General features: G+C 44.3%; 1 protein-coding gene across 1 annotated transcript in view; it reads left to right on the top strand.

Moving 5' to 3' along the window:
- The window catches only part of LOC119458414 (zinc finger FYVE domain-containing protein 26-like), a 90,486-nt gene that overhangs the window by 28,688 nt on the left and 35,830 nt on the right, over positions 1–25,968 (top strand). Inside the window, exons 13-20 of the mRNA XM_037720252.2 lie at positions 517–693; positions 7,810–7,878; positions 11,877–12,053; positions 15,299–15,394; positions 16,933–17,077; positions 20,412–20,572; positions 25,641–25,774; positions 25,872–25,939. Coding sequence (XP_037576180.2) covers positions 517–693; positions 7,810–7,878; positions 11,877–12,053; positions 15,299–15,394; positions 16,933–17,077; positions 20,412–20,572; positions 25,641–25,774; positions 25,872–25,939 — 1,027 coding nt within the window. The remainder of the gene's footprint in view (positions 1–516; positions 694–7,809; positions 7,879–11,876; positions 12,054–15,298; positions 15,395–16,932; positions 17,078–20,411; positions 20,573–25,640; positions 25,775–25,871; positions 25,940–25,968) is intronic.

Here is a 25,968-nt window from a genome sequence, read left to right as displayed (position 1 = left end):
ACCTGACACTATGAATTAAAGGAAGTACTTTTAAAATGCACAGGTTCCTTCTGGCATTTTTAGCACAGTTGAATTAGAATGCAGGTGAATTAAAAGCCAGTGTTGAAATTACAGAATGAGACAATAGGGATTGGGGTGTTTTTCAAGCTACATTTTTTTTTCTGACTTCTTCAGCTTGTTGGAAATAAAATAAACTTTAAACTGTTAAGCATACACATCACATTGTTTACACATTAGTAACATTGAGACATCTCCACTGTGGAACCTTGTAGGTACATTCCATAAGTTACGGTTACTATGTTTACATGTTCTCAGCAGAGAACATTCCAAATACCCTGTTCAATTCGTGTGATTCTGATCACACATCATTTCGCGCAATATGCTATTCTATAAATCCCTTTATTTCTTTTCTTTCACAGCTTATCATCAAGATTATCTGGTATACACTTTCTGTACAATGTATGTTAGCTTCAGAGTTATCTAAATAATTAATTATGTTTTGTTTTTTATTCACAGATTGCAGAGAACTTGATGAGATGTGGTGATGAGGAACAACATTGCACCTGGAAGGACATAGCTTTAAAGTCAGCATCTGACCCCCTTTTTGTTCTGCAGAAGCTGTCCAAGTTTTCGTTATATGACATTGCTAGCCGGTGGTCGGACCTACACACTGTTGGCTCGGAATGCTGCAAGGTAAGGTTCCCAATTATTGTTATTCCTTTTGTAATACAGTCAAACCTGAATATAACGAAAGTGTATTTGCAGCAAAAACTTCGTTATACCAAGAATTTTGTTCTATCGAGGTTTCGTTAATTCAATAGAACTAAGATGGGGAAATAAAAATAGTTTGTTACATCGCGAATTTCGTTAAATCAAGGTTCGTTATATCGAGGTTTGACTGTACGTCACTTTTCAAACCATTCAGTACCATCTGGCTGGTATATTTGTTGATTTAGTTAGTTAATTAGGGATATTTATGGATAATATGGTGAAGTACAAAATAATTGCCATTGCATCGAACAAAAACTGACAAATTCCACTTTATGCTGTTGTTTATTAAACGAAGAGAACCCACTTCAATTATCAGTGGTCTTCACATTTTGACCTGACCGAAGCCTTCAGCTTGGGAATCAAATTTTTGGTGATAATCTCACCTTGGGGGTTTTTTACACACACTTCTTGGTCAATCTTTCTTAGCATTTTGCTGTCACACGTTGGACAACACAAATTGAACATAGTTATCATTATTTTCAGTTGGCAGCAACAGTAAGCCCTTGTTAATTCGTATTTCTTGGGACCGAAAGAAATGTCCAAATTAACCGAATTGCCGAAATTGCCGTAACTGCTGTGAACAAGACCATGGTCGCTGTGGACGCGACGGTCATTAAATAATGCATACAGCCTGCTGGGACAAGAGGACGAGTTCGAATTGTCCGATTTTCCGAATGTATGACAGTTGAATCAATGAGGTTTTACTGTAGTAGTATATTCTCGATCATCATCAGACAGGCAAGTGTGCAAGATGTTGCCTTCATGCCCCACAAAGGCATAGGCTTCCCATATTGGAGCCACACTAGGTACATCTAATAACATGCTTACCAGGTAATTAAGATGTTAATGGAACATTTACGCTGGCATCTCATCATGTATGTACAGTAATTTGCATATGCATTAGGCAGCACATTTCTTCCTGCAAGGGTGAATGGAATGCACCCCTAATTCTGATGCATGGAACTTGCAGCAAATAAAATTATATTTATAATGCTGGTACTTTAAATTAAGCATGCTATAGAACAGACAAGTACCGGGTGCACAAAGTATTTGAGAACACAATGTTGGCTTCAGGCAGAGAAGAATATCTGCAGCAAAAATAGACATAATTTCACCAAACTTTTGGAAATACTTGTCTTGCGGTTTATTTCCACAATTACTCAGTGAATCCGCCATCTGCAGCAATAACCGATTCAATTCGGCTTTGGAAATTGCTGCATGCATGGATCAGGTGGTTCTTAGAGATGTTGGCCATTGAGTCAGCAATGGCGGCCTTCAGTGAGTGTTTTGTATTACGTGGCTGTTTGTTGACCTCTCTCTCAACGATGCCCCAGACGTAGTAGTTGAGCGAATTTGAATCTGGAGAACTAGGAGGCCACAAGTTGGGAGTGACATGGTTGTAGAAGCTGCCAGCCAGCCACTCCTGGGTGACGGAAGCGGTGTGGGCGGCAGCCAAATCTTGCTGAAAGCCATAAAGTCTTCCTTTCGAAACAGCCTCAATCCAGGGCTTTACAACAGTGGCAAGCACCTCCATGTACGCGGCAGCATTGACGCGGAGACCTTCTGCAAAAAAGTGTGGCGTCATGATGTCACCCTTGTTGCTGACGACAGCTTAGACCATCACAGACGATGGAAATTTTGTGTGCATCACTGTAGGCACCTCATCAGCGCTTGTGCAAAGCCACCTGTTGTTACGGCTATTAACCTTTTGGTCTTGGTCCAAGTTATTTTCATCTGAAAAAATCCAGAGCATTCCAGGCTCCTCAGGTCTCTTCAGCTTGCTGACCGGAGCAGACGATTCTCCCGAGTTTTATCGTACCTGAATTGCCTCCTCCTCATGACATAGGAATGGTACCTCAAGTCCTCATGCACAGCGACCCTGACAGTCGACTCTGCAACTTGGAGCTCCTTTGCAATGGCCCGCACTAACTTCCCTGGGTTGTCACTCACGATGACTTGCAGCCGCCGGAGAAAATCAGGGGTTCTGACGACGTCTGACTGCTGACTGTGCTTTTTCCTTTTCACCACAGATGCCACGTCACCGCCAAAACACGTCAGTTCTGTCCACACCTTGTAAATGAAAGACTTCGCTACGTTCAGAAATGTGGCAATTTCCAAGTTGCGGTGGTGTGCGGCCAGGGAGACGAGGACTGCATGGCATTTCATTTCCTGCGTCAACCTGTATGCTTCCATCTTTGAACGAACTGCGCAGTATGAATGATTAGGGGTCAACCAAGAAGCCGCACGCCTAGGTAGATATGATGAGCCTGCTGGTGTCTATGGCGATAAGGAATAGTGTTCTCAAATACCTCACGCACCCGGTATGTCTTGCTGGGCATTTATTGTCACTTCATAGCCCCCCACATGCAAAACTACACTACATCACCATATCACCATCAACAATGCCAAAACAGTGAGAGCGATAGTGCACTATTGTGTGCGGTATGAGTCACACTGTCTTGGATGGTTTTGGCATTTTTTTTTTATGTGCAAATAATATTTCACCTCGCTGCTGGTTTATTGTTGTTTCATGCACCATAGTGCACACAACAATGGCTGCCTCGTGAAGCAGTGCTGTTCTTAGTACACAAACATTGTGTCGTTGGGATTCAGCTGGTTGGAGCATCACTTCTTAAAGGAGCCCTGAACTACTTTTTATTGAAGTGGAGAAAGGCATTTGAAGTTAAAATAGGCTATTTAAGAAATACTTTGTTACAAGAAGTAATTCATTGTGTTCAGTAGAAGTGGAGTGATTGGCAATCAAACACGGCCTCCGCTGTGCTCCTGTTCCTTTTTCTCCCATTCCTTCTTCGATGCCTTGCACTGCGAAGGCTACGGTGGAGTGGGACAGGGCCATAACGCTCCTCCTTCGAAATATAACCATGGCGCACAGTTAAAATTTCATTTTGGATGTTAATGTAGATGTCACGACTTCAGATTTTGGTGCTTACGACGCGGTAAACATATGCCAAACGCACATTCCCATACGCGGCTGCTATTGGTCACTGCAGTTGGTTACACTGCAGCCGCCGCGGGGTGCTGCCACGAGTCCTCTGGCTAAGCGTACTGTGGCTCACTGAGAACAACCGCGTTTGGCGTACATTTAGCACGTCGTAGGCACCAAAATCGGAAGTTGTGGCGTCTACGTTAACATTCAAAATTAAATTTGAGCTGCGCGCCACAGTGATATTTCAGGCGGAGCTTTATGATTCTGCCCCACTTGACCGTAGCCTTCGCAGTGCAAGGCATTGAAAAAGAAACGCGAACACAGCGGAGGCCATGTTTGATTGCCAATAACTCCACTTCTGCTTAATGCAATGAATTACTTCTTGCAACAAAGTATTTCTGAAATAGCCTATTTTCACTTCAAATGCCTTTTTTCACTTCGATAAAAAGTGGTTCAGGGCCCCTTTAAGTCAGCATAACATTGACAGAGTGCATACGAGGCGTGTTCAAAAATATTGTACTTCTTTCCCACGTAAACCAATGAAGTGTGGGAGGCTTTCTTTGGTGGAGATATGGAGGGGACATTCATGCGCATGCATAAATTTTTTTCCGCCTGCAGAAAGCGTCAGTTGCTGGCAGTCGGCCTATGAGTGAGGGTGTGTACTGAGGGCTTGTCGGATTCCAGTAAGTTGTAAAATGACGAAACTGCATGAGCAGCGATATTGCATCAAATTTTGCCAATGGGCGTACCCAAATGGAAACCATTCGCAAGATTCAACAGGCTTTCGGGGAGGATGCTATGAGCACCTCACGGATAAAGGAGTAGTACAACCGCTTCAAAGGTAGCCACACATCAGTGGATAGTGAACTGCATTAGTACACAAACTTTGTGTCGTTGGAATGCAGCTGGTTGGAGCATCACTTTTTAAGAACTGAAGGAACTAAGTTTTAAATAGTATTACATGTTCATTTCATCAATCTCATATCAACACGTCATGCCATCATGTCAACACACCAAGTAGCCTAGGAAAGCGTACATCGCTTTGAACAATGTCATTGAGCAAGGGCAGACTTTGGTCATGGAAGACTGTCACATCACAGTGATCATGGAGAACCACTGCGTCACAGTCCGAGAACTTGCGAACGATATAGGGGTAAGCATTGGATCAGTACATTCAATTTTGACCGAGGATTTGGTCGTAAAGAGAGTATCCGCGAAATTCGTACCGAGCAGAACAATGGAGCAGAAGCAACTCCGTCTTGAAATCGCACAGGACCTGCTGGGCAATGCAAACAGTAAGATAGGGTAGGAATAAATTTTATTTGTCCAACAGTTATAACGATAACTTTCTGAACACCGTGACCACAGAGGATCAGGCGTGGTTTTATGGGTACGACCCAGAAACCAAGATCAGTCGTCACAGTGGAAACATCCAACGTCCCCGAGGGCAAAAAAAAAGTACGCCAGGTCCGCAGCAATGTTAAGGTCATGTTGACTTTTTTATTCAACTCCCGTGGGGTTGTGCATCATGAGTACGCACCACAAGGCCAAACCATCACAATGGAATACTATCAGGAGACCCTTGGTCGCCTTCGTGGTGCTGTGCGGCACAAACGACCAGATCTGTGGGCAGCAAAAACTTGGAAGCTCCATCATGATAACGTACCTGCCCATTCTGCACATCTGATTCAGACTTTCTTCGCCAAACAGAACATTCCTGTGGTTCGTCAGTTTCCCCACTTTCCCGACATGTCTCCGTGTGACTCTTGGCAGACATTATCCTAGCTGATAATGCTATTGAAAGGAACACAATTTAAGTCAAGAGAAGACATCATGCAGAATGTGACGAAGACGCATTCGAGAAGTGTTTCCAACAATGGCAGGAGCGCTGGGAGAAGTGTGTGCATTGCCAAGGAGACTACTTTGAAGTGGATTAGGGTTTTGTACGTCATAATGAATAAATGTATTTCTGCTGATCAAAGGTGTGATACTTTTTGAACACACCTCGTACAGTGATATACAAGTAACTTTTATACAGTGCTATACTACATAACTTTTCAATCTTATATATTGAAGGGGCAGGTCAGGCACCAAGACAACCAGTAGGTAAGCTCTCCCAAGCAACAAAGGACCTAAAAAGGAAACGAAAAAGCATGAAAATGTCCAACTCAAGAGACCAGATAGAACTTGAACTGTCAAAACTGATCAACAAGAAGAAAATAAAGGATTTTCGAAATAATGTGGGAAAGATCGAGGAAGCAGTAAAATATGGACAGAGCATGAAATCAGTGAGAAGAAAACTGGGCATAGGACAAGGCAAGGCATATGCACTGAAAGATAAGCAAGGTAATATCATCAGCACTGCTTTTACTTTATAGTAAAAGCAGCAGAAGAATTCTATACTGACCTGTACAGCACCCAAAGCAGTCACGCTTGTACCTTCGTTCGAAGTAGTGATGAACAGGATACAGAGGCTCCTTCTATAACTAGTGATGAAGTTATAAGGGCCTTGCAAGACATGATCCGAGGAAAAGCAGCAGGAGAAGATGGAATAACAGTTGATTTAATCAAAGACGGAGGAGAGATCATGCTTGAAAAGCTTGCTGCCCTTTATACGCAATGCCTCACGACTTCAAGTGTACCAGAGAGCTGGAAAAATGCCAACATTATGCTAATCCATAAGAAGGGAGATGTTAAAGAATTGAAGAATTATAGGCCCATTAGCGTGCTTTCAGTATTGTATACAATATTCAGCAAGATAATTTCCAATAGAATAAGGGCAACACTTGACTTCAGTCAACCAAGAGAACAGGCTGGCTTCAGGAAGGGATATTCTATGATGGATCACATCCATGTCGTCAACCAGGTAATCGAGAAATCTGCAGAGTACAATCAACCTCTCTATATGGCTTTCAGAGATTACGAAAAGGCATTTAGTTCAGTAGAGATACCAGCAGTCATAGAGGCATTGCGTAATCAAGGAGTACAGGAGACATACATGAATATCTTGGCAAATATGTACGATTCCACAGCTACCTTGGTTCTCCACAAGAAAAGCTAGTAGAAAGTTACCTATCAAGAAAGAACTATGGCAAGGAGGCACGATACCTCCAGTGCTATTCACTGCATGCTTAGAAGAAGTATTCAAGCTCTTAGATTGGGAAGGCTTAGGAGTGAGGATCAACGGCGAATATCTCAGGCAACCTTCGGTTTGCAGATGACATTGTCCTGTTCAGCAACAACGGGGACGAATTACAACAAATGATTGAGGACCTTAACCGAGAAAGTTTAAGAGTGGGGTTGAAGATTAATATGCAGAAGACAAAGATAATGTTCAACAGCCTGGCAAGAGAACAAGAATTCAGGATCGTCAGTCAGCCTCTAGAGTTTGTAAAGCAGTACATTTATTTAGGTCAATTACTCACAGGGGACCCTGATCATGAGAAGGAATTTTGCAGAAGAATAAAATTGGTTTGGAGTGCATACAGCAGGCATTGCCAAATCCTGACTGGGAGCTTACCACTGTCGTTTAGACGAAAAGTGTGCAATCATTGCATTCTACTGGTGCTAACATATGGGGAAGAAACTTGGAAGTTAACAAGAAAGCTCGAGAGCAAGCAAGGACAGCACAAAGAGCAATGGAATTAAAAATGTTAGGCGTAACGTTAAGAGACAGGAAGAGAGTGGTGTGGATCAGAGAGCAAACGGGGATAGCCGATATTCTAATTGGCATTAAGAGAAAAAAATGGAGCTGGGCAGAACGTGTCATGTGTAGCACGGTGGACCATTATAGTTATAGAATGGGTGACAAGGGAAGGGAAGCACACTCGTGGATGGCAGAAAATTAGGCACGGTGATGAAATCAGGAAATTTACGGGTAGAAATTATAACCAGCTAGCGCAAGACAGGGGTAACTGGAGATCGCAGGGAGAGGCCTTTGTCCTGCAGTGGACATATGATGATGATGATGATGATGATATAAACAGTAGTGTTATGTTCAGCGTACCATAACAAAGCTGCACTCCTGACATGTCTGCTTACATTTTTGTTGTGCTAACAGAGACAGTGTCACAAAATTTCTAACTTTGCAGATCGTGACCGAACTCAAGGCACTCCACTTGCTTATGCAGTCACCGCCCAAGTCGCATTCAGCATTCAAGGTCAGCATTTCTCGCAAATTCTCAGCACACGCTGCACAAAAATACTAGTAGTTGTATCTAATTACATACTTTTAACTCTGTGTGTGCTTGCCTACTCACATGCCATGTTGCTGCATTCACTGTCATTTTTGTACTTTTACTATCCCATCATTGTTTACCATGTTTCCTTTTAGTCTGTTATCGACATTTAAGTTTTGTTCTTGAATTAAACATTCTATGCAGTACCAGATGTTTATTATGTCTTGATTGTTGTACAGTTAAACCTGCTTATAACGAATTCCTGGATATAACGAAGTTTTTCTATTCCCCACCGTTACTCCATAGAAGCACATGTATTTGAGACCTCTACGTAACGAAGTGGCAGCAGGAGACCCCCTCGATATAACGAATTTTCTCCTCCGACAACCTAGAGATTTCGGCCCAAATTTTGTCATTTTTGCGCGAGCAGCAACCGGAAGCACCTTCTCCGCCGCGACGGAATGCGAAGCGAGCGCACGTATGCGTGCGTGCGTGTGCGAGGCGGGCCTGCATCCCTCGACCCGGCGATCTTGCCACCGCGGGCGTGACCTTTCCCCCTCCCTTCATTCAAACCTGATCCTGCGGCTTGCTGCAGCTGGTCTAGCCCGCCAAGCCGGCACTCTCTCCTTTTCCAGTTGATGTTGCCGACGCGCTGGTACACGCTGTGACACATCACACTAGATGAGCGCGGAGACGCGCTTTCAAACGCTGGCGGCGTGTGGAAGCGCCGCTGGAGAAGCGAGTGCTGTTGTCTATCGCTTCAACGCAAACTGAGCGCCGAGAACACACAGCCAGCACAAAGCTACGAGCCGCCGACGCATCTACACTGCTAGACTCTGCCCCAACGCAGATCGCTTTCAAGATACGGCCCGCGCGACCGCGCGTTGCCACGCAGTACGCAGTTGATGCCAGAGTACAGTACAACGCCACCCCGCTATCCCTCCCCCCTCGCTCCCTCGCCGGTGCCTCGAGCGCAACGGAAGAAGGCGCGCTTCCTCTCTGCTTTTCTTCCGCGCGCGAGATTTAGGGTACGGCCACGCTAGCGGCAAAAACACGCGGCAAAAACGCGCGGCAACGCGTCATGCCGTGCGCGGCAAAAGCGGCAGGAATCGGGGGTATTGCGGCGTGCCGTGCGAAATGGGTTCGAGACCCATTTCTGCGGCAAATGCCGCATGCCGCGAGATGAAGAACCAATCAAGAGCGACGAGGGTGACGTCACGGAGCCATCACAACCGGACCGCCGCCGGGTTTTCAATCGACGATCGTCGTCTCTCGCATGAAACAACGAGCGCTCGCGGTGTTGCTCGCTCGTTCGGAGAGCGCGGTAGATCTTATCATGCTGCCGCGCGGCGAGATGCGCTTGCCACGGTGGCCTCACGGCAAGGCGCTGACGCGCGCGTTTTTTGCCGCTAGCGTGGCTGTCCCCTCAGACGCCGTCGTCGGCTCCTCTCGCACGTTTTCACTCGCACATACAGCATACGGCGCGCGGCGACTGCGTTATCGCCCTTGGACTTTATACCGAATATCTATGAGCCGAATTTTCGAATTTTCGTGCCGAACCTGCATATAACGAAATCCTCTTTATAACGAATTTTTTCGGGAATTTGTCAATTTCGTTATATCCAGGTTTAACTGTAGCTTTTCTATGACAAACCTGTTGCTATCAAATGCACGTGACGCACGTAGCACTTTATCGAATTGCTGCAATGACTGCTGGCTGATCCAAAGTGCAAGATGTTGTGCTCTGGCCAGAGGGCTGATCCTTAGCTGAGGCATTCAATCTGACAGCTAGTGACAGTGCTGTCACATTGCTGCTACTGCTGCCAATTTGTACTCTTCCTTTTTCAGGCATGAGTGTCCCTAACAAGCAGTTTTGATCCCAATCATTCTTTGCTCATTGTCACTGTCTGCGTGCATGCTTCTCGTTCATGTGGCAAAGTTGGAATGAGTACAACTTGATTTTTTTTTCTAAACATTATGAATTAAAGATAGGTTGACTTTATGTGATCATGCTTACACTTGCAAATGTAACTTTCTCATTTGGTGTCGTGAATATAGAAGGACTGACCTATGCTTATAACTACTTGTACTCCTGCAGATATGCTAGGTAAATAGCAGCAATAATTGCTTTACTAGAGTGTAGTAGATTGGGAGAGTGGGTCCAATGAGGGCTCTGAGCTGAGGCATTTTTTATGGAAAATCCAGGTGGCGCAACCGTCACTTTCTTCCGAATGAGTGGCCCCGTTCGCCGGCTGGATGCTTGTCGCGTCGGAGACCCTACCGCAGCTGCATGGAGCTTTGACAGGCGGATACTCGGTGGCGATAACACTGAGATTATTCCCCACCGATCTATTGTAAATAAAATGGAAAAAGAGCGGTGGAAAGAACGCAAACGATGCAACAACGCCGGTGCATCGAGCAGACGACAGCTACTCAGCCCGTGAGCTCGCCTCAGCCAATGAGCGCTGCCGAAACAGTGGGAGCCAACGCTTATTGGCCGGAGATTCAGAAGAAGGTGACGGCAGCGCCGCCACATTTTCCGTGTTTTTTGCTTCACTCTCGCCGCTTGCTAAGGCATCTGCTGGACCCACTCCCCCATTCTAGTACACTCTAGCTTTACATAGAAATTGCACCCACTTGCAAAGAAGTCAGTCTTTTGTAATTAGGTTTTAATTTATGGTTGTACTTTATTCACGTGTACAGCTGTTAAGTGGTGTGTGCAATTATTTTCAAGCTGCACATTGTTGTAATCTCGTTTCTGTATTTTTATAAGGGTTATTGAGTTGGAAGTCCTTTAGGTACTAGTTTGATTCAACAGTTCTAAGTTTTTCATTTGTGTTACCCTTTTATGTCAACAACTCTCTACTTGTTCATTTGTGTTACTTGAAGTACAAATAGAGGAGAAAAAAATGCATGTTCATTTCATATAAAAGATTATGATGACATGGCACAATGTGCATGCTTAATGTGAGTTCAGTGGTAGCCAAGGGTTTGCTTACAGGTTAAAATTTCCATGGTAATTACTGTACGGGACACCAATCTGTAATATTAGTGGGTGAACAACTTAAGCATCAACCTGGAGCTAACATTTCTAAAAAGGGACTTGTCTTCATCAAAGCAACAAGCTGTTGGCTCTGCTGGCAAATGCAAACATTGGCATTGTTCGCCAATGGTGGCTCCAGATAGACGCTTCCCTTGTTTACTCACTGTTTATCACTTCAAGTACCTGGCTTCCTGTGATCACTTTCTCTTTACAGATTTTGAATAGTTGCTCTACATGCTGATGTCCTACAAATTTTATTCATTTGTCAGTGTGACCAAATACATATACTATAGGGTATTTTCTAAGACCTAACAGAGTTTTAAACATTATCTATGCCGGATAGCAGATTTCTAATGTTTGAGCTGGTTGCTCGAAGAGGTGTGCATGACTTGCAGAAGTTGAAATGTGTAATTAACTAAAACGCAATTTTACTAATTAGTTTTACAATGAAGAACCTTTGGGCACAAATTTCAATTTACAGATTGTAGCTGTGTGTTTGCTAGGCATATCCACATGGAACAAATTCTGAGGATGAATTCAGTTTCGAGATGTGCACTCATAAATTGTTTGGTGATATATATGGCTGTCCCATTTAATATTGTCCTGCAGTACATAAAAAGGCATTTTATTAAATAAGTGGAACAGTACATTTTTACCATAATTCTGATGGTGCTCATCTCAAAACTGGTGCTAGTCTTAAAATTCATTCCAAGTAGATGCACCTTGAGGATTTCAATTAGTGAAGTTTTGTTAGTCAATTATGCATTTCGATTTCTTGTACAAGTAATGTCCAGTTCAGTCTAGCACCTGAGCTCGAAGATTAGAATTGTGCTGTCTGTCATAGGTGATATTTAATGATTCCGTTAAAAAAGAAAAGAAGAAACCTGGTGCTATTTAAATTTTTAATCTCTACATTCTCTACATCTTTTTCAACCAGCTCACTGAAGGACTGAGCAAAGACGGTGAGGCGTTTTCCCTTTGGCAAAGGGTGCTTGACCGACTCCCGAACGGAGAGGGGAAGATTTTGCTGCTCGACCATTTAACAGCGAGCTACAGGGATTGCCTCATGGACGTCGAGCTGATCTCATATCAGCGCACAGGAATGGGGCTCAGGGTAACATGCTACACTTCACGCTGTCCAGTCACACCAGTTGGGACATATTTCCTGAAAATGCCACATTGCAAATCATGCGCACCAGTAAATTAAACACATTTTTCGTAAATTGCTTGCTACGCACCTTGATGGCGCAGTGGCCATGCACAGGAGGTCATGGGTTCGATTCCTGCCATTGTGGCTGCATTCCGATTGGAGCAGAGTCCAAAAAATGATTCTGCACTTAGATTTAGGTTCATGTTAGTGATTCCCAAGTGGTCAAAATTAACCCTGAGCCCTGCACTACAGCACCTCGCATAGCCTCAGTGTTGCCTTCGTATGTTGAACCACATGAATTGATAGTATAATAAATCAACCATAAATTACTTGCTTTGTTTAGGTAAATTAAGTACAGTAAACTAAGTACAGTAGCTGCGCAGACGTGTTAGTAGGATGATTACTTGTCTTTTTCTTTTATTTAGGTGGTGCATTCATCTCTACTTCATGAAATTTATTACTCATGAAATAGCAGTGCTCATAAAGTTTTTCATGACTTCTTGCCATGTTTATGCCAGTGACTCTAGTTGAATGACTCACGTGCAATTCTAATAATTATGGATTTATACTACTGTTAACTCTTTTCTTACTGCTAGAAATTTGCATATTTTTGGTGCTTTATTGATAGATTTTTTTTTTAGGACTTAGCAGCAGCAACATTTATCGTAATACATAAAATTATAGCCTGATCATTGGTGTTTTGAATGGATGTAAAGCAGGAATAATTGCTCAGACAATTTTTGAGAATTCGTTTGTGAAACTTCAAAGAAGTGTCTCAAGGACCATGAAAGAAAGTAACAATTAGCTATTTTCAGTATAAGTACTGAGAGTAAAAGAAATCTGAAATATACAGTATATGTGCCTGGCACATAGTTCCCAACTTTTGTAAGTCATACCACGCAAAATATATATATATATATATATATATATATATATATATATATATATTGGCATCAATACTAGCTACAGTGATGCCCATGCTATGCAGAAAAGCAGTAGCTTTGCACATGTGAAAATTGGGTAAGTTACTATTGTGCAGGGAGCATTTGTGTTTACTCACTGAAGCAGGCACCTGATTTTTTTTTTCCTGCATTCTTTAGGCTTGCAAAGCAATGGTTCTCAGATCAGGGGGCATGCAGAAGCCTCCCCATACTTGAGAATCGTGTTCGATCACCTTTTCTGTGCAACAAGCTGGTCCTGTGCGTTCAACTGGCATTGGAGCCTCCACATGCTTTGTTCGGTTCCTGTACAGTATTGTACAGTAATGTGGAGTGTTGCAGAATATTGTGCACTAATGAATAAGGGCACTTGTGCACAGGCACTGTTCAAAATGTCGCTACCAAATCCAAGGGCAAGAGATCAAATCCCGGCCAAGGTGGCCGCATTTCGATGGGGGTGAAATGCAAAAAAAAAAAAAAAATGTCGGTTTCGCCCGAAAGGCGAAGCATCAATTGCGATAGCAAATTAGTAGAGAGCTATTCGGAGCAGGGATAGTAGTTGTATCGGCTGAATAAAGTTGGACACATTCGCTTACAAACTGAATTAACAAGTGTGGTGTCAACCCGCACAAGCAAGCATAAATAGATCACACTCAATGACCGCAGACAACTACTGTCAAAATGCTGGCAGCAAGCGCAGCGACCGCAGCAAGTGAAGGTTCTTGCGGTCTATTGCTTCAACGGAAACTGAGTGGCGAATGCACAGCACATACAAAGGTCAGAGCCGTGTGGAGATGCTTTTAAGAGACGGTGCGGGCGACCGCCACAGCCGGGCAAAGCACAAGCGCTGTTGTTAGCAGAGTAGAAGCTGCCACCCCCCCCCCCCCTTCCGCGCTGCCTTCCCGCTTTCTTGCTTTCGCGTGGGAGATTGAGTGGCCAGTTCCCCTTGCGCCCGGTTGCAAGATACGCATTTGGTGCCGCAGCACAGCGTCGCCCCGCCTCCCTACCTTCCATACCCTCACGGCCTTTCGCCCGACGGTAGTCGCGTTCGCTCTCCGCCGTGCGTTCGCGTCCCCCGCGCACTTTCACTTGTGCATACGACGCGCGGCCATGATTTTATCGCCCTTGCACTTTATACGGAACCTCACGGCGACGGCAGAAATCCGCTTCAACTGTCCATATAATTGCTATCATAATAAAACGGCCGTGTACCATGCATTGGATGCACGCTAAAGAACCTCAGGTGGTCAAAATTAATCTGGAGTTCCTCACTATGGTGGGCCTCATAATCACATCATGGTTTTGGCAAGTAAAACCCAGAATATAATATTTCTTTCTTCTTTTTTTTGTGTGTTCAAAATGTAAGAGATGAGACTGCTAGCCAAGCTTTGGTCAAAGGTCGGTATAAAATCAACTGTGTGCTTTTGTGTGTTTGAAAATTTGACATGATGGGGAGGATAGCTTGTAATAATTTGTACATACACTGTCGAAACGCTGATGGATAAAAGCAACCCATGGGGGGAAAAATAAAATTGCACTTGATATTAGTCGAACACAATAATTAAAATACCACACATTCATGAGCTTCTATCGTTGTTTTAGACATAGTTAAAACAGCCTAGACATTGCATTAGAAAATTAACAACCTGAGAGAAGCTTCTGTGTCGTCACTGCTGCTGTCATTTAACAATTATGTTGCTGATTCTACCAAAGCGCAAATTTTGCGTCCTTTTATTGAGAAAGCACTAGGAGAACTGGAGGCTAATTTCGACGATACCTACAGTCGAAGCTTTATTTTTCCGCCCTTCCCAGTCTGCCAAAAATTGTCAAATCTGACCAATAGTTAAAGTTCAGTCATGTGACTATGGTGTTGGGCTGCTGAGCACGAGGTCGCGGGATCGAATACTGGGCACGGCGGCCGTATTTTGATGGGGGCAAAATGCGAAAACACCCGTGTACTTCGATTTAGGTGCACATTAAAGAACCCCAGGTGGTCCAAATTTCCGGAGTCCCCCACTACGGCGTGCCTCATAATCAGATCGTGGTTTTGGCACGTAAAACCCCATAATTTTTTTGCTAAGTTCAGTCATGATTTCAGGCAGTGGATGGCATTGCTAGAAGAAAAATTCCAGCAAAAATGTTTAAGAACGTGCAGGAAAACTGTCAATCCAATTTATCGATGGGTAACATAAGAGTTAAGAGCCCTATAGGTAGTTATATAGACTTTTTTTTGCTTACTTCTCAGTAGTACGTCCTGGTGTCACTTTTCAGATGTACATGTGCATAGACTCAGAGAAGCAGCAGAGTTACTCATGCCTTGTCAACGATCCTGCACTGCTGCTTGAAATGCTGCTGATGAATGCAGAGGTGAGCCTCTTGATCTTGTGGATTTCCTTTTGCTTAATGTGAACGAAATTGATGATTTTGTAAAGGATTGATGGCCTCATATCTTCTCCCTTTGTTTAGGAAATTATTTTGCTTGCTGTTTACATTTAACAGCTGCACCCTTTTTTTTCTTCCTTCTTTTGATTGTAAGTTAAACCTCGATGTAACGAAGTCGGTAAAATCGGCAATTTACTTTGTTATATCGAAATTTCATTGTATTGAAATTCGACCTTTAATGCAAATAAGTACAGTCAGTTACCGATCGATTTTTCTTACATGGAAAGGGGCCGCAATATTTTCCAAATTATCGGGCAATTGAAAAAAGCAAATTTGAATGAGAAAACAATTCATTTTGTTGAATTTCGAAGTCTGCAACGAATGATACGGTTATATGCCACGTCGACGATATCATCACATTGGCGGTGCAAATTAAGCGAAGCCAGCCACACTTTCGTATCCACTTCGCCCCCACGGTTGATAGCGTCGTGGGGACTAAGTTGGCTTGCGTCTCGTTTTCTAGTGCGGCCGCAGCTGCGCATGGCTGTAAGCATGGCTGAGCGCATACGCAGCCGCGCACCCAGTACGCGGGGCGCGATAAGATCTTAGCGCACTTGGGCTTTATACAGAACATGACGCAGCTGCTCCACTTTGGCGGTCGCTCTTGTCGCGCGGCGCGCGTTTGTGATTTCAGAGGTGTGTTCGCAAGCAGCCGCTTGTAATTCAATCATTTGACCATCTGCGTTCGCGGAAGTTTCTATTTATTGTCTCGGTATTCCTTTGGTGGGAGCAGTGAAATTTCGTTATATTGAAATCACCTATAAGCATGCTTTGTTATATTGAGGTTCTAAATACATGGTTTTCTATGGATACAAGGTTATGAAAAGTTAACTACTTCGTTATATCGAGAATTTTGTTATATTAATGTTTGTTATATCGACATTTAACTATTCATAATTTAAGTTGTAAAGCCATTGTTTGAAACAAAGTATTCACAAGTTAGCAGCGTGTTCATTTGGGCTGGTTGGTACATCTTGTCAAACAGCAGATTTTTTCAACAGTGTGACACGGAACGAAGAGGCACAGGATAGCGCACTGTATCCTGTGCCTGTTTTCTTCGTTCTTTTCTGTGTTTAAACAGATTGCTCTGTTTAAACGAGATTGTTTAAACAATATCGTTTTACAGTTTGCAGACCTATTGGTACCCCTATATGAAATAAAGTACGTAATCTGTGTTCAAATTACGCGTCCCTGCAGTTGCAAATGTTAAAACCTCACTTTTTTCTGCCTGCAGTGTAGTTTGCATGACGAAGAATCTGCCTTCTGGCACTTTCTTGATTTTAGTCCGAGAACGAGGAAAATTACCCATGTTAAATACAGATCTTATGTTGCCTTCCGTATTCACTCATCGTGTATAATGTGAAATTGCATGGCCAAAAGTGCTATGCTTATATTTACTCTTGATGTTTAGTTAACTTCTGGCATCATTACTTATTAAGCTCATCCTCTTCACGTCCTGTCAGGTGGATTCGGTAGGAAGGTCTCTTGAGGCAACGGCCAGTTTCCTGGACAACAATCACTCTCCCTTCACCAGAGATGCTGCCAATGATCTGCTAAAGACCTATGCTTCTAAAGCCTTGGAGCTGCTTCTGATGCCATCGCAACGCTGTGAGGCATAAGGCTGCACACCTGTGCATGCATGTGTCCGTCTGTCTGTATGTTTGTGTGTGTGTGTGTTTGTGTGTGTGTGCATGCTAGTTTGTAGTGTTAGCACAAGTATATCTGGCTTTGCATTTTGCCTGCGATTGTTCATCCAGCCCTTGTGCGAATCGCAGGGTAGATTATGAGCAGATACAGTGCAGTTCACTTATAACGACACCACATATAACGATATATCGGTGATAACAATGAGTCGATTTAACGGTATCAACTTATTCACTAGGGCTATGAGGAAAAAAAAAAGCATATATAACGATCAGTTATTAACCGCATATCGAATGTAACAACCGAAATTTTGCTTCTGGGCTGCTTTTTTCATGCAGAATAATCGTGAAATTTGTATTCCTCAGTTGCCATTAACCGATACGGGTGAAAAGTTTGCCTACGTGAGTTCGTATCTGCCGCCATTACCGCGCGGTGCATCCTGCTCGTGCGCCAATTGCGAAAGCGACAGAGAGCATCGCAAGTTTGCGCAGCATGCACAAGATGGTACCAGCTGCCTAGTGTTGCCGGCAGTCGTGCGAGTGTCCATAGAAAAGAAGATGAGCGGGAAAAAAAAAAAAAACATAAGCTGTCTCTCTCTCAGCGAGCGTGAAAAGCGCAGCGGGAGGTGCGCCGACAAAGCGCAAAGCTGCACCTCTCGAGACGAAACATCAAATTTTGCGAGACTCGAAAAAGTACGAGCTCACGCAGTCGATGATATCGACAAATATGAAAACCGGGAGCGCCACAATCATGAAGGCTAGAAGCAGTGGCCATGCCGATCAATGGAAAAGGCAGGCTTTGTGCGCCAGGACGAAACCCCCCTGGGCGAAACCAACACGGTGGAAGCCGCTGACATTACCGAACTCTAGGAGCACGTCGCTACCGACGATGAAATAAGTGGTGCTTCGATGGAGGAGTTTCTGAGCGCAGATAGTTCTGCCTCGTTCTACGAAGAGATCTCCGACGGGGCGATCATTGTCGCCACAGATGGCGGTGTTGTGCAACGGAGGCAACGACAGCAGCAGCAGTGACGATGATATTGACAATGGCCCGTCTTTGACACCGACCCCAATGCTCAACCAAAGTGCAATGTCGTCGATCGAGTCACTCAGTGATTTAATGCACGCTAAATTATAGCCGCCAGTGTTCGCGCAGCACCTGGATGCGATTGACACGGCGTTGTGAATCCGAAACTTCTGCAAGAGCAAGTGCAGATTTCTATTTCAGCGCGCCGAACGATTGAGGCGCTATTTATTCTTCACAGCCTACTTTCTACAACGTCGGTATCTTAATATCTTATAGCAAGTGGAAAATTTGGTTTCGGAACTACAAAGGTATATTCGGCAGTTATTTTTGTTTTTATTGCGATAGCAATTATATGGACACTCAAAAGCAGATTTCTGCCGTCGGCGTCGCCGTCGCCGTGAGGTTCCGTATGACGTCAATGGAGATGAAATCGTCGCCGCGCTGAACGCTGTATGTGCGAGTGAAAGGGCGCGAGGGGCGCGCGCTTTCACGGGGAGTGAACGCACGGCGAAGAACAAACGCGCGTTCTGCGCCGTGCTCGCTTAAGGGCTGCAGAAGTAAGCGTCTCTTTCCTCCTTTACAATCACCATATATGTAGAGCAAACGCGCCTTCTTCCGACGCGTGAGAGGCCGTGGGGGAGGGGGAGGGAAGGGAGGCGAGGTTTAGCTGCGGCATCAAGTGCCTATTTATATCAGAGGCTCCGGCAACAGTCACCAACGCCGCACGCATTTTCTGTGAACGCGGGCAAAACGCCGACGGCGTCGACAATAGTTCTGCGTGTTGCCGGTGCTGCTGCATGTCCAAGTTTATACAGCTGATAAAGCTAATATCATTACTCCGTATAGCTCTCTACAAATTTGCTATCGCAATTGATGCTTCGCCTTTCAGGTGAAACTGCGACAACTTTTTTTACAGCAGTCCAGATATAGCGATGATTGGTTATAACGATGGTATTTTTCGTATTTCTTGATATCGTTATAAGTGGACTGCACTGTATAGACAAAGTGAAAGTGCAGGTACAGTTGAACTGTATTACAATGGTCACATATGGCACAAATATACCTTAGGTATGTCCTATATTTGTTAAAAGCATACGTTTGTTACCATATTTGCACAAATATAAATAAAAATATAACACGTCCTTTTTTTTCCCCAAAAATTTCGAGCCTCGCAGCACGCTTCACATTATGTTTGGGTTCATGACACAAATATAACGGAGTTTTTGTAAAATTATTTTTTGTGGCACTTCGAACTGCAGTGACCTATACCACTAGGCACCACCACGCCCACTACCGTGTATGGAGCCGTGTTCAAACACACACAATCTAACATGGCTTTGCAGTGTTTAATTGTGCCGTGGGCACTGCCTGCTGCCTGTCCAATAACTTTGGTAACATGAAGGACAACGCTGTTCTCACCAACAGTGAGAAAGACGTCACAAGTGGCATTGAGTAAATTTTGCATGCATTCATCCTTTCACTGTTTTTTGCGACAGCAGTTCACAGTAATGATGAATAAAGTGGCCTGCAAGCATCCGCTTCCATGCATCATTTCCTCTTTCTTTTCAGCATTACTTCACATTATAATCATAATATGTATATTTTTCTTCTTCTGAGAGACTGTCCCCTTTCGCATTATAATTGTGGTTGCGTCACTTACGTATTTACATGAAAGTACATGCTGAAATCAGCGAGAAACATTGTATATTTACTTCATTATATCCGATGGTTTGTTATATCGAGGATTAACTCTACATGCAGTGCTGATGTGTTAGGTGTTAACCAGTTTTGTGTAGTTGAAGATAACATTACAAGACAAATGTTTGGGTGAGATGACGTTATCATTTGTCTTGGAAGATTTGGCATGCAGGTCCTGTTCTTGTCCATACGGCAATACCGCAGACTCGCCTTTGAGATTAACTCTGTCAAGTGTTAATGGGCCCTGATAAGCTGGACACCTTGGGGACATACATTAACTTTTTATTTATCTAGTGCTGAATTTCCATCAAGGTTCATCATCATCATCAGACTATATTTATCAAGATCAAGTTCTGATAAAATAAATAGATTTCTAAGGTCTCTTAACATTAACCTTAAAGGGGACCTGCTGCAGATGGCTTTATTACAAGTTGTGCGAAAGGCACAACTGTACTGTTTATGTACTGTTTACATAAATTCTCTAGCGTTCAAGTGTCTTTTTGAGTGCCTCTGCATTTCGTGTTAAAGCCTGCTTTCAATGTTTAGATAGCCATCACATTTTCTTTTTCTTCAGCTGAAACTGATACGACTTCACAGTCTGCTGGAAGCATCTCGGCAAAGGACTCTGAAGGCACTGCATTCACGATGCCGTTAAAACCGCCTCCACAGTCGGAATGGACTCCTGATGCTGCTGTGTCATGTTGCATGGCTTGCCACATTGAATACTTCAGTATGGTAAACACTCCCCATTGGCTACTCTTTTTCTTAATCACACCCTGCACCACTTTTGTGTATACCAGAAAAATTGGCAGGGGAGTCTTTTTCATGGCTCCTGTCTTTTTGGTGTCCTCAAAAAATTCTCACATGTGCACACACATCTGCTGGCATACAAGTCCTCGCCAAAGCATCTCTCAAAGCCAAGATGTTCTTTTGGAAAGTAAAGCGCAGTCATTTAATTTAGATCTAAATTAGTAATCTCAAAGATTGGGTTAGTTGTTTGGTTGGATGTACAGTGTGGTCCACTTACATAGTGGTATCACTTTTTGTAATGATAACTGGCTGTAGTGATGTGCTTTTTCTGCTTTTGTGGTCAGAATATTTAAGGACATGCAAAATTATTCTGTATACAACAATTTACAGTTATAATAATCGAATTTTGCAATTTAGGTAGCATTGCCATAAGTAGACTGTACAGAATAACCTTTTTACTTTTCATAGCTAATATACTTGGCTGTGCACTGGTTCTTGAAGCCTCTTGTCTGAAGCCTCCTGTGTGTCATATGTGCCTTTGAGATTTCTAATCACACAAAACTATTTATTATAGCATGTTATACTTGCTGATTCCACCGGTTTCTGTCATTTTGCCTGAGACTTCTTGTGTGTCATATGTCCGATCACGTAAGAAATAGGAGGAGGGGAGATGCAAAGGTGTCCACCAAAATCTCTCGGGCAGCAGTTGTCATTTGCTGAAGGCCAACTGCAATAAAATTTTACTTGGGCTAAATTGCCTATACAGTCAAACCTCGACATAACGGACTTTGATTTAACAAAATTCACAATGTAACGAACTATATTTATTTCCCCATCTTAGTCCTATTGAATTAATGAAACCTCGATATAACAAAGTTTTTCGATGTAAGTGCAACTTTGTTATATCGAGGTTTGCCTGTATGGGCTTAGCATATGCTATCAGTGTAATCTTGGCAAAGCCACAGGGCTGGTAATTGTCTAATTTTCTTATTAGCGACCTTTAAATAGCACCTTAGCAGACGATGTGTGCACCTGGCAGTAAGCGGTAGCAATGGGGAAATGCTGAGTTTGAGACCCATACACGACTGCTGATCTCTCAGGTGCGCCTAGGCACCCAGGCGTGTCGCTTGCTCAACATGTACAAGTTCATGGGTGTCTCTTTCAGCGTGTTTTCTTGTTGCGCACATGATTTGAGCTGTTGCAAGAATGTCGATGTGTTGCGTGGCCGTCAGGTGCTCAAACATGTACTCGAACATGAGCGATGGCTGTGCAGTACACAATGCTGAGTAGAGGAAGGCCGAACACATCTTTCCTGTCCCAGCTTTCCGAGCATAAGCGTGCACCATGGCCATATGCGACGCAGACCAGCCAACGTGCACAAAGCATGTAAACTGCGGTTGATGAAGCTGCACAAGCTACATTTCAACAGCACAGTCACTTACCCATGCAAGGTCTGCTTTGAAAATGTTTTCTCGGGATGACTATAAGTACTATAAGCCGCGATGGCGTACGAAAACCAAAGGTAAGTTGTATTCAGGGGCGATATTCTCGAGCAATCATTTCCGGTAGTGCATCATCTTTGAGGCATTTCGCGCATCTCTACATCAGATGCGTCGAAGTAGACGAATGAAAGCCTCTCTGACAAAGCACTAGAAACGCTGTCAGCATGAACCGCATGCTGCATTTGTCACGAAGGAGAACGTGACGTGGCGGCCATGGTGTAGATGCGGCGGCAAGCCATGCGGGAAGGCAATGCCACTAGAGCGAAATGGGCGAAGCTTTATCACGGCTGGAATCTGCCCTGTCTGGCCTGAGTTTACGCACACTTTGCACCGAGCCCACAGTCGGGCTATACATAACTAGACCCCTCTAGCCTGGCCATGCCGAGCCTCAGCTACTTATCATCCTTTACTACAGATGGCAGTAGTTGTCTGATTGGTCGACGAGTCCGGCGCATGGTCCGGCATGCATTTCAAGTGTGCCAGGCAGTGGCTGGTGAAGCCGGATAAATCATGCCGGAGACGCTAAGATCACTAAAATTTTACCTTGCGCTTTAAACGTGATTCGCAGCAGCACGGTGATCAGTTGTTGCCGCAGCGCAAGCACACAAGTGCACGGCAAGCAAGCGCTTTGTTGTTTGTCGAAGGCGCAAACTCAAGACGCTCGCATCAGTGAACCCAAACTGTATACAGTAGAACCTCGTTGATATGATCCCATTACTTATGATTTCCCAGTGCCAACGTTCGCCATGCAGAACATAAAAAATGACCCAATAGAGTTGTGTTTATTCTTTACCGGTTTACATGTTCCCAGAAAACACTATTTTTCGGCACCAACGTTCAGTACATTGCCAAACTGCAGTTGTATGATACGTTTTCCCACCGCTAGAGCCTATATGAAGAAGAAAATGCGCGAGGTGCATGCGATCGAGAACAGTATATAACCGCCCGCCGCGGCTGCTTCACCGCAATACTCGCCTGCCTGTATCGCACGAAAATGCCAGCGCGCACTCAGTTTCTTATTTCGGTACCAGCAAATCTTCTCCGGGGTCATTGCACGCCGCATTTACAGCTATTGCCGCCAGCCCTATTGTGATAAGCATCTTCATCTATCTGTTTCAGAGTGCGTGGTGCCGTTAGAAGCGTACTGTACACTTTTAATAGGTGATAACCCAAACGTGCCGCAGCTCCCTGCTGCAGACTGTGATCAGATCTTTTTTCGACCACTAGATCCTACGTGCCTCGGGCCACAGAGGCCCCACATACGTGCCTCGGGCCACATAGGCCCCACCAGCTTGTCATGCGTCGAAGATCCTATGTAAACAAGAAAAGGCACAAAGTGTGCGCGATTGAGAACAGTAGCTGCCCGCCACATCAGCTTCCCCGCAATATTCGCCCGCCCCTCCAGTAGTGCACCCAGGATCTCTGCCAGGGGGGGGCTGACAGTTTGCCAATACCATATAAAAAGCACTAATTTCAATTTCTTCATGGGAAATTGTAAAAAAATGCGCTTTTTGCGAGTGTGCAGACGATTGCGCGTCTTACATCTTAGTTGCAGTACTCAAATGCGCAAGGCAAGAAAGGGGATTAAACAAAAGGAGGGGGGGGGGTTAAGTCGGCCTCAGGGGGGGGGGTTACAACCCCCCAACCCCCCCCCCCCCCCCCCCCCCGTCGGTGCGCCACTGCGCCCCTCTGACTCAAAAACGCCGGCGTGCACACTTTCTTATTCAGGTACCAGCAAACCCAGGTCGTCATATGCCTTATTCACAGCTATCGCCGCCAAACCTATTGCTGTAAGCATCTTCACCTATCTCTTTTACAGCACATGAGGCGTGGTGCGTATATGTGCCTTGCTAGAACACATTCGTCAATGTGCATCTGAAGAGACGATTGATGAATAAAAGCAGATAGAACAGCAGCATCACATGCAAAAGAGACAATAGACAGTTTTAGTTTAGCGTGGTTACCGGAATAGCGGGCGTACCGGAATAGTGGGATCGAAATGCGCATGCGCAGAATGCTAAACGACCCATACCGTTTACCGTGCGCACGCTATTTCTCAAAGTTAACGTTACCGTGTTAGCGTGGTGTACGTAGTTTACGTAAAACATGGCGGCGGTCCCGGTCGCCCGCTTCGAACTGAATTTGGCGTTGTTTTTGTAGAATTCACTTCGTTCGTAGCAAATGACTGCGTAAACGGCTTTTACTTAGTTTCATGCCGCTTCGCCGAGCGAGTGTTATGGCTAATCTTGGAATTTTCGAGATTGCTACTCGTTTCGAACGCGCCTAAGCCTAACGAGAAAATTTTTCTCCGAGATGCGGAGCGCCACCTGTTGGTAAAGTCGGGAGATAGGCGCGACAACGGCATATGGCCTCTGAGATGGAAACATTTCGGAGGCAATGGTAGACAGCTTGTACTGCTTGTCTGTTTCGCTGCAGATCGGCGGACATGGGAAGTAAAAATACAACGCGCTCCTGGCTTCCATTGCACTGCCTCTCGCACTTTCCGGACGCACACACACATAGACTTAAGGGCCCTATGTATGCGAAATTTAAAACGTAATGGAATAGCGTCCCGCACGTAAACTACGCTATCATCAGCAGCAGCCTATATTTTATGTCCACTGCAGGACGAAGGCCTCTCCCTGCGATCTCCAATTACCCCTGTCCTGCGCTAGCGTATTCCAACTAGCACCAGCAAATTTCCTAACTTCATCACCCCATCTGGTTTTCTGCTGACCTCGACTGCTCTTACCTTCTCTTGGTATCCATTCTGTAACCCTAATGGTCCATCGGTTATCCATCCTACGCAATATATGTCCTGCCCAGCTCCATTTCTTCCGCTTAATGTCAACTAGAATATCAGCTATCCCCGTTTGTTCTCTGATCCACATCGCTCTCTTCCCGTCTCTTAATGTTAGTCGTAAGATTTTTCGTTCCATTGCTCTTTGTGCGGTCCTTAACTTGTTCTCGAGCTTCTTTGTTAACCTCCAAGTTTCTGCCCCATATGTTAGCACCGGTAGAATGCAATGATTGTACACTTTTCTTTTCAACGACAGTGGTAAGCTCCCAGTCAGGATTTGGCAATGCCGGCCGTATGCACTCCAACCCAATTTTATTCTTCTGTGAATTTCTTTCTCGTGATCAGGGTTCCCTGTGAGTAATTGACCTAGATAAACATACTCCTTTACAGACTCTAGAGGCTGACTAGCGATCCTGAATTCTTGTTCCCTTGCCAGGCAATTGAACATTATCTTTGTCTTCTGCATACTCATCTTCAACCCAATTCTTACACTTTGTCTCGCACCCCAATTCTTACACTACGCTATCACGCTATACTAAAACTCTCTTTCTGCAAAGTTTGTTTGCGGAACGGTAACGCTATTTCCCTTAACCCCGCTATTACGCTAACGTTAAACTAAAACTGTCTAATACCCTGCTATTGCAAATCAGTTCTGTCGTAGTTTTATGCGAAGAGCCTTTAGTCCTTTTGTTTGTTTGTGATTGTCTTGAGATTTGTCCATTTTCAAAGTTTTGTTTGGTCCTGTCTGCAGTTCAGCCGACGACACCACTGTCGACGCTGCGGCCGTGTTGTGTGCTACACATGTTCTCAGCAGACCATGGTTGTGGAGGGCTTTGGCCAATACAAGGTCAGGGTCTGCGACGATTGCTTCAATCAGACTGCAAAGTAAGTTCAGATTTCCAGCAGTCCATTTTTTTTTTAAGCATGTAAAGCTTGTTCTTACAAGGCTTATATGGTTGCCATGACTCCCTATACATTCCAGGCTCAAGAATGCAGAAGAAACTGCATCACTGTCCTCGGAGGAGCATGTTCACCCTGTTGAAATATTTGGTACGTAGTTATACATTTGTAACAGCAGC

The sequence above is a fragment of the Dermacentor silvarum genome, chromosome 7, assembly GCF_013339745.2.
Source record: "Dermacentor silvarum isolate Dsil-2018 chromosome 7, BIME_Dsil_1.4, whole genome shotgun sequence".
Lineage (NCBI taxonomy): Eukaryota > Metazoa > Arthropoda > Arachnida > Ixodida > Ixodidae > Dermacentor > Dermacentor silvarum.
Note: the sequence above shows the minus strand (reverse complement) of the source record. Positions and strands in the feature narration are given on the sequence as shown.